Source organism: Macrosteles quadrilineatus, unplaced genomic scaffold, assembly GCF_028750875.1.
Source record: "Macrosteles quadrilineatus isolate MER2022 unplaced genomic scaffold, UCM_ALF_1.0 Scaffold_2__2_contigs__length_208266976, whole genome shotgun sequence".
Taxonomy (NCBI): domain Eukaryota; kingdom Metazoa; phylum Arthropoda; class Insecta; order Hemiptera; family Cicadellidae; genus Macrosteles; species Macrosteles quadrilineatus.
This window is the reverse complement of record NW_026542595.1, coordinates 47,963,527-47,978,244: the sequence shown is the minus strand read 5'-3', so window position 1 is coordinate 47,978,244 and position 14,718 is coordinate 47,963,527. Positions and strand designations below refer to the sequence as shown.

The 14,718-nt window shown below is 34.3% G+C and overlaps 1 protein-coding gene across 2 annotated transcripts in view; it reads right to left on the bottom strand.

The window, feature by feature from the left end:
* LOC128988203 (moesin/ezrin/radixin homolog 1) overlaps positions 1-14,718 on the bottom strand; it is a 68,034-nt gene that overhangs the window by 32,079 nt on the left and 21,237 nt on the right. For both annotated transcript variants that reach the window (XM_054409468.1, XM_054409467.1), the window contains one exon: positions 6,241-6,420. In XM_054409468.1, coding sequence (XP_054265443.1) covers positions 6,241-6,420 — 180 coding nt within the window. The remainder of the gene's footprint in view (positions 1-6,240; positions 6,421-14,718) is intronic.

Sequence of the window (14,718 nt, the reverse complement as noted above, 5' to 3'; positions counted from 1 at the left end):
TAAAATGCCATAGAGAGACAGAGAGGACTGATCGACAAACTCATTCACCTTGAACCTTGCCACAGGCTCATCACATCACATGTCAGTCAAGGCTATATAGCACAGTGTAGAGGATGTACTAGTCAATTTACTACAGTGATAGTGGGGCTTAGGCTGCAGAATTAATGGTTGGGTCTAGGAGATAGTCATAGAGAGACAGAGATAACTGATTGACAAACTCATTCACCTTGAACCTTGCCACAGGCTCATCACATCACATGTCAGTCAAGGCTATATAGCACAGTGTAGAGGATGTACTAGTCAAACTACTACAGTGATAGTTGGGCTTAGGCTGCAGAATTAATGGTTGGGTCTAGGAGATAGTCATAGAGAGACAGAGATAACTGATTGACAAACTCATTCACCTTGAACCTTGCCACAGGCTCATCACATCACATGTCAGTCAAGGCTATATAGCACAGTGTAGAGGATGTACTAGTCAAACTACTACAGTGATAGTGGGGCTTAGGCTGCAGAATTAATGGTTGGGTCTAGGAGATAGTCATAGAGAGACAGAGATAACTGACAATCTCATTCACCTTGAACCTTGCCACAGGCTCATCACATCACATGTCAGTCAAAGCTATATAGCACAGTGTACAGGATGTACTAGTCAAACTACTACAGTGATAGTGGGGCTTAGGCTGCAGAGTTGATGGTTAGGTCTAGGAGATAGTCATAGAGAGACAGAGATAACTGATTGACAAACTCATTCACCTTGAACCTTGCCACAGGCTCATCACATCACATGTCAGTCAAAGCTATATAGCACAGTGTAGAGGATGTACTAGTCAAACTACTACAGTGATAGTGGGGCTTAGGCTGCAGAATTAATGGTTGGGTCTAGGAGATAGTCATAGAGAGACAGAGATAACTGACAATCTCATTCACCTTGAACCTTGCTACAGGCTCATCACATCACATGTCAGTCAAAGCTATATAGCACAGTGTAGAGGATGTACTAGTCAATTTACTACAGTGATAGTGGGGCTTAGGCTGCAGAATTAATGGTTGGGTCTAGGAGATAGTCATAGAGAGACAGAGATAACTGATTGACAATCTCATTCACCTTGAACCTTGCCACAGGCTCATCACATCACATGTCAGTCAAAGCTATATAGCACAGTGTACAGGATGTACTAGTCAAACTACTACAGTGATAGTGGGGCTTAGGCTGCTGAGTTGATGGTTAGGTCTAGGAGATAGTCATAGAGAGACAGAGATAACTGATTGACAAACTCATTCACCTTGAACCTTGCCACAGGCTCATCACATCACATGTCAGTCAAAGCTATATAGCACAGTGTACAGGATATACTAGTCAAGCTACTACAGTGATAGTGGGGCTTAGGCTGCAGAGTTGATGGTTAGGTCTAGGAGATAGTCATAGAGAGACAGAGATAACTGATTGACAAACTGATTCACCTTGAACCTTGCCACAGGCTCATCACATCACATGTCAGTCAAAGCTATATAGCACAGTGTACAGGATATACTAGTCAAGCTACTACAGTGATAGTGGGGCTTAGGCTGCAGAGTTGATGGTTGGGTCTAGGAGATAGTCATAGAGCGACAGAGAGGACTGATTGACAAACTCATTCACCTTGAACCTTGCCACAGGCTCATCACATCACATGTCAGTCAAGGCTATATAGCATTAAGGCTATATATAGGCTATATAGATGATGTACTAGTCAAACTACTACAGTAATAGTGGGGCTTAGGCTGCAGAGTAAATGGTTGAGTCTAGGCGATGGTCATACAGGGTCAGAGAGTACCGATTGAAACTTGACCAGAAAGAATAAATTTCACACAATTGTTATTGGTTATTATATCCGGCTATATGTTGCTTTGTGTAATATTTTTAACAGATTTAAGCACAGTATAGAGCATGCATTGATTTAAATGTGATCACACAAAAGTCATAATAAGTGGTGTAGTGACTTGAAAAATAAAACACTAGAAGATCCCCTCTAAGGAGGATTAAGACACCCTTGTATGTTAAACACACCCTTACTGACTGCTGTAAGGCTTTCTTTCTGCAAGCAACTAATCCAACGATATTCATTCTCTTGTTTGGAGTTTGAATATATGATAGGCTACATTTACTGGATGTGAATTTGTAAAATCTAAATGATATATTTTTGGATAGGAAATTATACCTTAAATTGTGCTAGATTTTCTTTTATAGGTACAATTTATATAGACTTTGAAATGCCATTACTTGTTTTTGAATGTCAGAGGTTTGATTGTTAAGTGTTGGACTAATGACTTCCTGAGACGAAGGTTGACAGATATTCCCAGTGGTAGCATTGAGCATGACAAGGCTGAAGAAGACACAAGGTTAGCTTACGCAACAAGCCCGGCACCCGACTAGTGCAAACACCACGTTTCCCACATCCTTCTCATTTTTAATGGGGTCTTTTAAAGTTTTAACTTGATTCTTTTATTTAACGCACACCAATAAGTTATTAAAATGTAAAACCAACTAGACTAATAGAAACAATTAATTTAAAAGGGGAATTAAAAAAACGTTGATCATTACTTACGTCAAATGGTTGAAATTGGTTTTGCCTCCATTATTTTATGAAAACCAAGTGCGTAGTTCTTTTGTAAGCTTTTTTATGCTACATGCTGGCAGCTTTTTATATTGTAGGCCTACGTATTTCAAAACTGAGCTATGCCTTTCTGCACCTAAATATGGGATGGACTGAAAATCATTCACTAAACATATTAATGATGCCACGAACAAATTTCAACTGTCTGAATCGCACAATAAAACAAATGCAAGGAAGATTTGTTAAATGTTCATGGCCTTGACTATTTAGAGCTGTTGAATCAAAATATGAAGGCTATCAACATTTGAAGCCATAAAATTGCTGCATATTTGTCTTGAGTTGTTATTGATAGTATTAACAATAACAACTTATAAAATATTTGAAGCTCTTAAATCAGAATAACTATCATTTATCAAACTCATCACTTTACTGGATTAAAAAAGAGATATAAAACCTGATTGGAATATAATTAATGTTACTTATCAATTAGTAGGGTACTCAACAGATTGTAATGGGTGATAATTAATCACGGAGGGAACAAGTGTTAGATAAACAAAATGAACTAAGGAGTATGCTACAGTAGTTAGCAGAATGTGGGATAGGGAGAGTAATTAGCCAATGTTGTGTGGAGAGGGATGGTATGACTTTCACACAAGACTCTCTCTGAGAAAACAATCCTTTAGTACACAACACAACCAACTTCTAGCTACTGCCATGCAACACACACAAAAGCACCTTAGTGACAGATAAACATGACAAATCATTTTATCATTAAAGACTTACAGCTGAAGGACAATGTGTATGAATTTATTGATGAATTCATAACAAAATAGAGCTATTATGGGTCTTAATATGTTTGTTTGGTCCCCTTGGGGTTTAGGGTAGGATGATAAACAATTTTAATTCTAGACTGTCAGTACAATTTTGAGACAGATATAATAATTAAATAGCCTACTGTCCTACTCTAAATCTTTAATTCAAGGGCAAATTACACTAAAACAAAAAGCCCAAAAATAATCACCCCAGAGTATTGTAAAATCAAAAGCAAGACTGAATTTGTTTGAAATCATTGGAGAAAACTTGTGCCACATTCCTGGAATCTTGGAATGTTCAACTCTCTCCCAGAACTCAGGTGAGTGTACTGAGCTTCCACCGACAATGACTCACTGAGCCAATTAGCCAATTCATCACAGAGTAGGCAAACAATCTTTGAAAAAAGGCAGTTTCTTTTATTTTGGTTGATGACTAATTTATTAAGATAGAAAAATCTGAACCATGAAATGTTATTTACAATAACAAAAACCACCATATCATGAATGCATTAAAAAAACAAAACAGTACCATAAACATATTGCAATCAATTTGTATGTGGAGGTAAATTTGAATTTACAGTATTAGTTAACACAAACTACATATTTTTGGTTCGTCACACACCACAACTTTATAAAGCTTTAATTAGTTTTGGTTTTTTTTTTATAAAAAGAGTTTACATTGGCAGTTTCTACAGAAGTCCTTTTAGAACATCTGATAGCAAACAAAAATAGTTTAAACATGAAGTGTGGCCTACAGCAACAAACTTTGCTTTCACATTTTTGATTTTTTGCATCTTAATTGCACAAATTCGTAATTGTTAATTTTATTGGACTTTTTTTTGTAAACATAGTACCTATATTTCTGTCAAAACAAAATTTAACATCATATTAGTCTATGGTTATTTTAATAATCTTGTCTGGATAAACCGGGATTTTGATGGTACTGGCTAAAGAGAATGAAGTCTAAATTGTATTCTTTAGTAAGCAAAACAGAGATTTTGATAATTGAAACTTCAGATTAACAATTATCATAAAATTGAGAATTTGAATGAATAAAAACACAATCAACTGTAGCTCTCACTGAAGCTTTTCAACTGCAGTAATCTACATTCCTAAGTTTTTTCCTTTTCCAATTAGATTACCTCAACAGTGGTTTGTATGACTAAACTCAAACAATAGTTTACTTTTCCAATCTTTATAAACACAAACATTCTTCAGTTTAAATCCACTGTTAAGCAATTTTTTCAAACACAGTGTAATTGATTGTATGTTGTATACGTGTTGCTATTCCAATGAGAGACAATTGTGTGTGGGCCAGACCAAGTGGAAGGCATCGTGGCACATCCACCTGACCTGACCTGCCAGCTACAATGTGATAGAAAGCAGCATAACTGTTCTGCTAATTGCTCAGATCATCTCTCCTCACACGCCACACTTCATTAACATCTACTCTGGATAATTGGCAATCACACTCGTCACTTTCAAAAGTCTTACATGTTACAATTATCAACAAACTTAAGTCCTGCTAGAGATGGCGGTTTATTAGTGTACTAGGAATACACATGTCAACTTTGCACGAGAAAATCCCTACTGTAATTACTACATTGACCTGAATATTGCCAAATTAATAGATGACACAATATTTTACAATAAAAATAAGAAAAACACAATGTACCGGTACAAAATATGATGGCTCTAGTTTTGGTAAAATCTATATACAATATAATCATTTACAAATAGAATACAGTGGTTGCAGCCCCCTACGTTACCCCTCCAACATTATCTTTTGCATTTGTCTTTATGTAATTACGGATCTAGAGGAGGTTGCATAACAACGTAATTATTGTCTATGAATTGCCCTCATAAAATTTCCTTTGGGAGAAATGTTTTTTTTGCTTTCCAAAATTTCTCAAGACAATTTTAACCCTCCGAGTGTTATTTGTCGCTGCAGCGACATATAACACACTTTGTGTAGTGTTTTGTGTCGCTGCAGCGACTCGAAAACACTGTTTACGGCGAACAGACTCTATGACTGACTGAATCGGATTGAACTGGATCGAGTTAGGCATCGTTCTTTTCGTTAGATTCTAAGCTTTCTCCAGAGGTCTGTCTCTAAGCGCTTTATGTTCTCCGAGCCGATCGTAATTGTAGCAGACAGCTGACGTGCGTATTTATAAACAGCTAGGTTACCCTCGGACCGATGACTGATGTGTTTATCATTGTGTTTTACGTTTATCATTGTTTTAGTGTTAAAAATCAAAAGTAGTGATATACGTGGTGCATTATAAGAAGATTTAAGTGATTTTGAAGGGCTGGTTGATGATCCTGAAGAAGTAGGTAGTGATATTAATGTAAATTATCAGCCAGATTCCTAGCTATGGTTAGGCTATGCATTCTTAGCTAAACGCTATGTACTGAAATCTGTTTTTCACTCATAACTTATTTATTACCCCACTATATGATTATATATTTGTAATCCTCATAAAATTTAGAACAAAGTGGCTATTTTCAAATATTTATAGGCCTATAACTTATACAATTTCATTGAGCGTGAACTTATTTTTTTTTTTTTTTTCCAAAATATTTTTTTTTACCTAAAAATTTTTTTTGAATGTTTTTCAAATGTTCCTTATGTTTTATATATAATATTGAAGCCCATGATTTTCCAAACAAAATGGTATATAGAACAGTATAATTAACATTGTTTTTAAGCTTCTCAGATCCGTTTTAATAAAACCTTGCAAATTAGCAAAAAATAGGCAGACATTATGGCCAAAACAAGGGACACTCGGAGGGTTAAATTTTCACAGGTATAGTTACTGGAAACTAACCTTTTTGTACAGCTTGATCCAGGTAAGGTCACCCTTGCTGTCTGTGTACTGGAGGCCGAAGAACCAAACCTCACGGAGGCCGATGGTCTTGACCACTTGGTCGAACAGCTGTTTGCCGGTTGTCGTCTGCTGGATAGCAAACTCCAACTCGGCATCCATTGTGGTCACTCGCACATTCATCTGCAATACAAGAAAACTGTTAGTAGACTGACAGACAACAACCCTCTTGTAGGGAAAGGTACTTTTAAAACCTCTCTCAGTATATCAGAATTCATAGTAAGGTAGCACTAAAAACATTTACTAAAGGCAAGACAATTTTGGTAAAAAATGACTTCATATAGCCTACATTGGAGATAAATATTCAGAGTTAAATTGAATCACACTGCATTACCAGGTAATTTTTGTGTTTGTATTTTTATGTTTATGTATGTATGATATTTTATGTTTTTAAGTTATTTTTATGTTTATGGTATGTTTCCAGTTCAATTTTAGAACAAACACTTGAAAAACCCACCATAAGCCGACTGATAAACACTCAAATCAGGGCCTAAAATGAAATGAGTAGGTAATGGCTTTCACTATTGATACAACTAAACATTCCATCCCCATGTTAAAGTTGTCGCCAGGTTTTTAATCAAATTTCTCTTAGTTGATGTAAGCCACCCACAGATTGCGCTGATCTAATTTACTGATTTCTGTCGAATACACAATGGTTTTTACCAAGTGAATAAACTGATGGAACGACTTATTATGAGCTATAGCAACTGTTATGACCCATCAATGATGTGAGTAACAAAAAATAAGGTAGAAAATGGAATTTAAGATACTAGCGCATTCTGTGACTGGATCACACAACTACATTCTTTTTTAGTAAAAAAGTTTGCGACACCTGATCCATATAGGTGGGATGTCTTCTTCTGTATTCAATAGTCAATGGTAATGGCTAATCATTTAAATAAACAGTTTACCAAGTTTAAGCTAATACATTACTAGCAATATGTATAAGTAAAACATATCTGAAAATCAAAAGACAAGCGGAACAAATTCTGAAATAATGTACCTATGGTTTACTCAAGTTTGACTATGACAGTATTTTTTAAGTGCAAGGCTACCAAAGGAAATGTAGTGTATGTTATCAGTGAGTAAAGACAGTATCTTGTGGTTTGTCATGAGAGACTGTAAATAATATGGTTAACAGCCGTGTTAAAGGGACATAAAGATAGCCGACTGGAGTCAGAGCCTTGGCCTATATGAGGCAGCCTCGCTAGTACAAGTACAGTGTTAGTATTCCACAGTCGGCCAACTAATGCATACATCATTACCATGCAAGTTTGTAAAACACCTTACTCACAGTACCCAAACAGAGTTCATCTTAAGCTACAGCCTAGGGTGTTGGGGGGTAGGGGTTTGCAAGGGAACATAATCTACACCACTTTTCAATGAGAGAAGTAAGGATGGTAAAAAAAAATTTAATTGGAGTCAGAACCTTAAAACTGGTATTATAATCACAGCAACACCATGCTCATGCTGTAATATTGCGGCAACATCTGAGGATATCTTTTGATACAAACAAATTGCTTTTTTATGCCATAGGATAAAATATTTTACCATCTAGGTTAGGATATTTTATCACCGTTCCAGATTTACTTCAAGTTATTGTTAATGCCCCTAATAATGGAAATAGGAGTAAGTTTGGAAATATCCAGAATCCATTACGTTAGCTGCATCAAACCAACACAAAGAAATGGTGTAACTAAATAGTCTTAAGATTCAAATCTATATTATTTAAAGAATTTGTTGGATTTTTGTGTGCAGCAAATCGACCCCAAAATATTTATTTTTATGGGCATATTGGGTATCATTTAAAGCTCTTGTCCTCTAGATGTGCGTTTTGTGGGTTTGGATGATATCTCGTGAAAGCCCTTCGTCCTACAGGCTTTTAAAATTTCAGAGTTTGTGCAGAATTCTGTTGTCAATCATCTGAACTGTTTTAAGTTTACATTTGTTTACATCAAAACAGATGGCCATAGTAAATTTTTTTTACATTCATGCGAAAATCGGGTTATCTGTAGTTGGTGATGTTTCAGTGAATTCAAGTTAAATATTGTAATCCTATTTGTATAAAATGTAGGTAAAGAAGAAAATGACTTACGTTGGATTTTGTGTTTTCATAGTATGTTTTATTGATGTATTAGGGAATTTAGTAAAAATTGTAATGTTTTGTGTTTTCATAGTATGTTTGATTGGTCATTGGTAATTTCTCTAAGATACCTAGAGGAGATCGCGCACGCAATTAAAATAATAGGGCTCGCAATGCAAATAGGGATGTGATTAGAAATAATCGTTTTTACCCTTATCAACTATATATCAAATATATCACGGATTTTGAAGTCAGGAAGTGATGCAGGTTGCTAGTATGGAATTAAAGCAAAGAATCCTAATTGAAATATTTTCTTGTGATTTGGTGTTCATGAAAACAAACATATTTTGTTCTTTTACAAGTATAAAAGGATGCTTAGTATCTTTTTATGAGGGAGGTTGGGGCTTCATGTCTTGAATTTGGCACCTAGGTTGTCAAAGAGGGTTAATAAGTAGGGATATGAACAGTTATATGCCTGTAATAAACAGAAGTGTAACAATAAAGTTAACATTGCCACTATCCCACAGATGGACACTGGACAGGTCATGTCGGGGGCTCAAGTGTCACCAAACTGGTCTGTTATCTAACCTAGGTCTCTACATCACTAAAGCCAGTTATCAACCATAGACTGCAGGCCTATTTTTATTTCCCTTGGTTAAATTATTTATTGTTTTTAGATCTGGAAAAATGTACAAAGATATGTGTACAACAAATTATATATATTATAAAAAAAGCCACAAAAAAATTTACAGTGATAAATACCTTCACAGTAGGCTAAGTGAAAAAAACCACCTAAAACTATCAAACTATGAACTGTAGACTGTTTAAGCTGCTAAAAGATCTGTAGTTGATTTTTTTGTGATCTCATCATTTGTCTGAGTTTTTTAAAAATTACAAAATATTAGAAAAAATCAGTTGTCCGAGTTTCATTTGTCCGACTTTGATAAATAACTAATAATATTTAGACAAATCAAGTACCTATAAAAATGTAGTAGGCCTAATTTGTATATATTTTTACGGTGTAGCGGTTAAGAAAAACTTTATAAAATGATTAGATGATGAAATGATTATTTTATTATTTTTTGATCACCTACATATTACACATTTTTAATAGAAATCAGGGGAGTTGGCAGGTTTGCTTTAATAGGTAGCCTAAATACACATTTATTTTCAAGTTCTAGTGATGTGTTTTATTAGAGATAAGATGTCAAACACCAAAGAGCAGTTCTTGGTAGGCAGCCAGATGGTATTTCTGCTGATCATAAACTGGTCAGTGATGTCAGCTCTTGCTCTTGGACTTGCTGTTCCATGCAACTTCTGACATGGGTTTCCTTGACATTCTGATCCAGTAAAAAAGATATTCAGGAATAGTGGTCAAATATCATTTGTACTGTCTTGACTGAATAAAAGACAAGGCTAACAGCCAGTTTTACTTAATTGGTGTTGTGGTTTGTAGGATAAAGAAAATAGTTATTGTATTGTGGTGAATAAATACCTGGTAAGAAGCTTTAAGAACAAACCCACAATCATAAATCTTTATTGGTCGTAAATGACAAAGGAAGTTACAATAGATCTCGGCAACAATGAAAATGGTTTCAAAAGGGCCTTAGATTAGAAAATAGAGTTTTTAAAAACACAGCCATAAAAAACTCAAGACTGGCACAAGTACAAAATATAATTTCTCTGACGTAGCCCAAAAAGAAAAAAACTAGCCAAATGAACTTACTTAAGATAACTAGCAGAAATAGCACATACAGCCCAGGCAAATTAGACTTGTAGCTCCTAAAACTTGGGGGAAAGCTGGAAATCGTTTAAATCTGCTCTGGAGATCGTAAATAAGTTAAAAATGAGTTTGAGACGGATTCTGAAGTGAGCTAAGTGTATGGGAGGCAAAAAACTAGGCCGATTTTGCTCATTTTTTGTTTTTGGCTTATAACTCAAAAACAGTAAATCCCACTAAAAAAGTGTTTATATACTTTTCTAAAGAACATAAAACTCCGCGTCTATCGTTAAAATCGATTCAGTTGTTCTGCTACAACAGGTCGTCAAAGTTCAGTAATTTTAACCGAAAAGCATAGCATACGCTGCCATCTGGCGGAACACGCTGTAATAATCAAGAATAGGATGACAAGGAGAATGTTGAAATTACTGAACTTTGACGACCTGTTATATGGTTATGTGGTTTGAAGACCGACTGAACCAATTTGAATGATTTTAACGTCATTGGACGCAGAATTTAGCACTGTTTTTTTAGTTATAAGCAAAAAACTGAAAAATTAGAAAAATCTGTCTATTTTTGTCTCCTATACACTTCAGAACACATTTTTAACTTATTGAGGATCTCCAGATCAGATTAAAACGATTTCCAGCTTTCCCCCAATTTTTAGGAGCTACAGCTCTTTTTGGTTTTGCCTGGGCTAATAAAGAACCTACACTTTTTTAAATATCAAAGTATTACAGTACAAACTAGTTGGATTCATGAATGTCCAATAGTAAAAGATTGTTATTTACCTTACTTTTTATGTTTTTTACTGTAGCCTAAATGAGGAATAAAATTTTATAGGTACAAGTAAAAGTGTAATATATTAGGTGCCGGTAATCATACTTTTTGAGTTATGGTACTTTTGAGCCGAAATGGGAAATGGTTGTTAGTTGGCTCAAGGATATGTTGATAAGGTTGGTGTTTAATGATAACCAGCTAGGATAACAAATTATTAGAAGTAGTAATAGCCTAGATTAATAGCTAGCTATATATAGCACAATTATCATAACACTAATTCTTTTACCCAGCCTTTTGAGTTTACAGGATGAGTATACAGAAAGAACATTGTTGTTCTTTATGTAGCCTATAGGCAATAGATAATGTATAGATGTGATTATGTTCATGTATAGATCATTTTATAGTTGTAAACATATTTAAACACCCCCTACCCCATTGATATTAGACACAAAAAGTGAAAAAATCATGAAATCAAATGCAACAGCATATTTAAATCTAATTACATTAAAATTCAAGCAAAGTTTGAATCGTTAAGAAAGATTCATCCAAAACCTAATATTTTTCTAATAATTCAGCATCAATCATAAGTTTGGTTTCCTAACAAGTTTAGGCAGGGACAGACACCACCTCAATTTTATAATTGTAGCCTATATGTGTATGTAGGCTACCACTTGGCAATAACATTAACAATACAAGGCACAAAAACATATTTCCTATTCTGTAATTTTGATGAAAATAAGAAAATAAGAATTGTGAATGTTGTCTCCAGCAACATTCAGTGATGGCGGAGGGGAGGAGAATGCCTTGCCAAGGTAAGCGGTGGTGATGCCACCGAGACGGAGACCACTAGGTTAAGGTGAACATTGTCCAGCCTTGCCACTTGCCACATGCATTACAATGCTACCAGTCCTGCACTGACCCAACCACTCTTGGCTCTGGCCCAACTTATGTCATTGCTACCTTGGGACACCAATGATCGTATATTATTCTCTACCTCCTCCAGCATATACTAAACATATAACTTATAGGCCTACAGTTTCCATTTAACTAGTAGCTATAGGTAAACTTAACAATGGCTGAACTTGTGGAAGCAAATTGTGGTCATTTATTTTATTAGGGTATATTTTTACTACATTTGCCGTCCAGCTAATCCGAATATTATCGGTCCCAATTAGTTTGAACTATAAGGACTTAAGTACTGCACTAAGAACTGCATTTTGAACTGGCATGTAAAAATAAGTAAATGTAACTATTTCAATACTTTTTAAGTCCTTACAAATGGCTATGTTATGTACAATGGCACCTTATACAGCAACAGCAACACCATGACATATATCAGGTCTGTGACTATTACCATTGAATGCTGTTACTGTATCTTGTACAGAAAAACTTGCAATAGTAATAAATACAATGTTTAGCTAATAACTAGCTTTTGCAATCTAACTATATAGTGAAAATACATTTGGTATGATTGATCTTACAATTGTTATTATTTCTATACTCCTAGGACTTATTAGTAATTTAACATTGCAGAGACTGTAACTGATAAAAAAATAGGTCAGAGGAAATAACCAGAGAGCACTTAGTCTACTCATAACACCTCGGAGTATGTATAATCCACACTTGCTACAATGAGATAGTGACAAATTTTACACTGGCTTAAGTGTCAGGTTTGATATCCATGAATCATCTTTTTGACTTAATATTAGCATTGTCATATACGTAAAAAAATCAAGGATCCTAGCAATCTATGAGCAACAAGTGCAACCAACTAAAATGGCCTCATGAGTAATATTAAAGAGCAACACGGTAGGAATTTGTTACGACACTCAATTTGACAAACCAATTCTGTATAACAAAAATGAATTGTACAGTATGTGTTTCTTGATTTACTGTCCTCAAGATCAGATCCTAGAAATGAACTGTCATGTTTGATTTGTTTCTTCAGGTTGTAAACTATTGTTTTAGTTTTGATTTTCTTAAATATAGTTCATGATTATTAAAGTAAATGCCCACACTGACAGCTGAGATTTAAGCATTCCCCCCAAAGTAGCTAACCCTGAGTAGCCTTTTAAATTTAGGAGTTTAAGAGTCTTCCGTAGTGGAAGCCATGTTGGATTTCTTCCCCATAAGAACAATGTTAGAATTGCACCATTTGTGGACACGTAACGGCGTTATTTGTTAAGATATAGCTTTGAAATTTATAATTTGTATTTTTAACACAATAGACTAGTGACTGAGGTTTTTGAATTTCGAAAATCCATTTTCATTTCCTTTCAATAATTAGCTTAATTTTAAGCTAATTAATAATCAATTATTCATTATAAAAATAAAAAAATTGTGAAATAAAAAACGTCAATCTCTAGAGGACCGCAATTCCTTAAATTTAACTCCTTATCCATAATTATATGACAATTTGCTGATGAGATATTTGGACCCAAAGTTAACATTGTTCTTATGGGGAAGAAATCCAACATGGCTTCCACTACGGAAGACTCTTAAGCTAAATGCCCTGAAGATCAGCTCATCCTAGGAATAAAATGTTGTTGTCTTGTTTAAGTTGTTTTTATTTTACTTTGTAATAAAATGTTCTAGTTCCAAACTGGCCTATAAACTTTAAACTAATAAAGAAATAATTCTCCAACAGAGGTTCAATTAAAAATATTAGATTAACTTTTAAGTACCAGTATTGTAAAAGACACAGAGTGTATTCAATCAGACAAAGTGAGGCCTACATAAGCCTTGACGTTAGACCTATGTAATGTTTGTCTAATTGTTATCACCAGGCATAACCTTGTACCAGTAGTTATCATCAGATAGACCACACCTATTACCTACTAAGGCTACACTTTTTGTTCAGTTGAAAATTCAGTAAACAACTTATTAATTCATTTCTCCAATTAATTACAATTCCTAGTTTTTGTGAACATTGATTATTCAATTTTTATATGTTTATTAAGTTCAATGTCAAATAAAGAAATAGGGTTCATCTTAATAAGGGCTTCGATTAAAAAAAAAACTGTTTGTTTCGCAACAACTTGTATAGCCTTACAGTACTGTATTTTGTGGGGGAAAAAACAAAAACAATGTCAGTTTAAGTTTAATAAAAAGTGCCATAAGTTTTTTCATTCATTCATTAAAAAACTGTAAACTATAAGATAAATAATTTATAAATAAAAACATGGTATTTTAAAAGTTTTTTATTTATTTATAAATTATTTTCTTTTACTATGTGACGAGAGAGAGGTTATACATGTGTAGTGGAAGGGGGTTTCGTCACAAGCTTAAAGGAACAAAATGCTATTGAATTAGTATTATACGTGTTTTGAAACTATTGAAAGTCGAATTATAATACCAATATATTCAAACTTTACTTGTAATAAGATAGTGGTCAAGACCATTAATACAAATACTGACCCATTAACAGTTAATTGCAATTAACATCGTATCAACCAAACAAATTTTTGAACTTTTGAATGTTAGTCATTAATGTGTAAGTATGTTGCATCTATTTAAATGGCCTGCTAATACATAACCAAAACCTTTTTATCTGTAAACAGAAGTTTTACCTTTACTTCAAAATGTTTGTTTATATTTTTAGAATCTCTCGGGAGTAGAAGCTGTACCTCTTTACTTCTGCTTTTTGAACATACTGTCAAACTAAATTATTTACAGCTGATTTAAATTTATATAATTAACTATTTACATTCTTCCATAATGTAAGCATTGAACATTTGGAAGCCCATGGGGCGTAGCCCAAGTGAAATATGAAATTAAAATGATTCAATATTGCATTGTCATCCATTTCATTTGTTATATGTTTTAAGTTTCTAGTCTG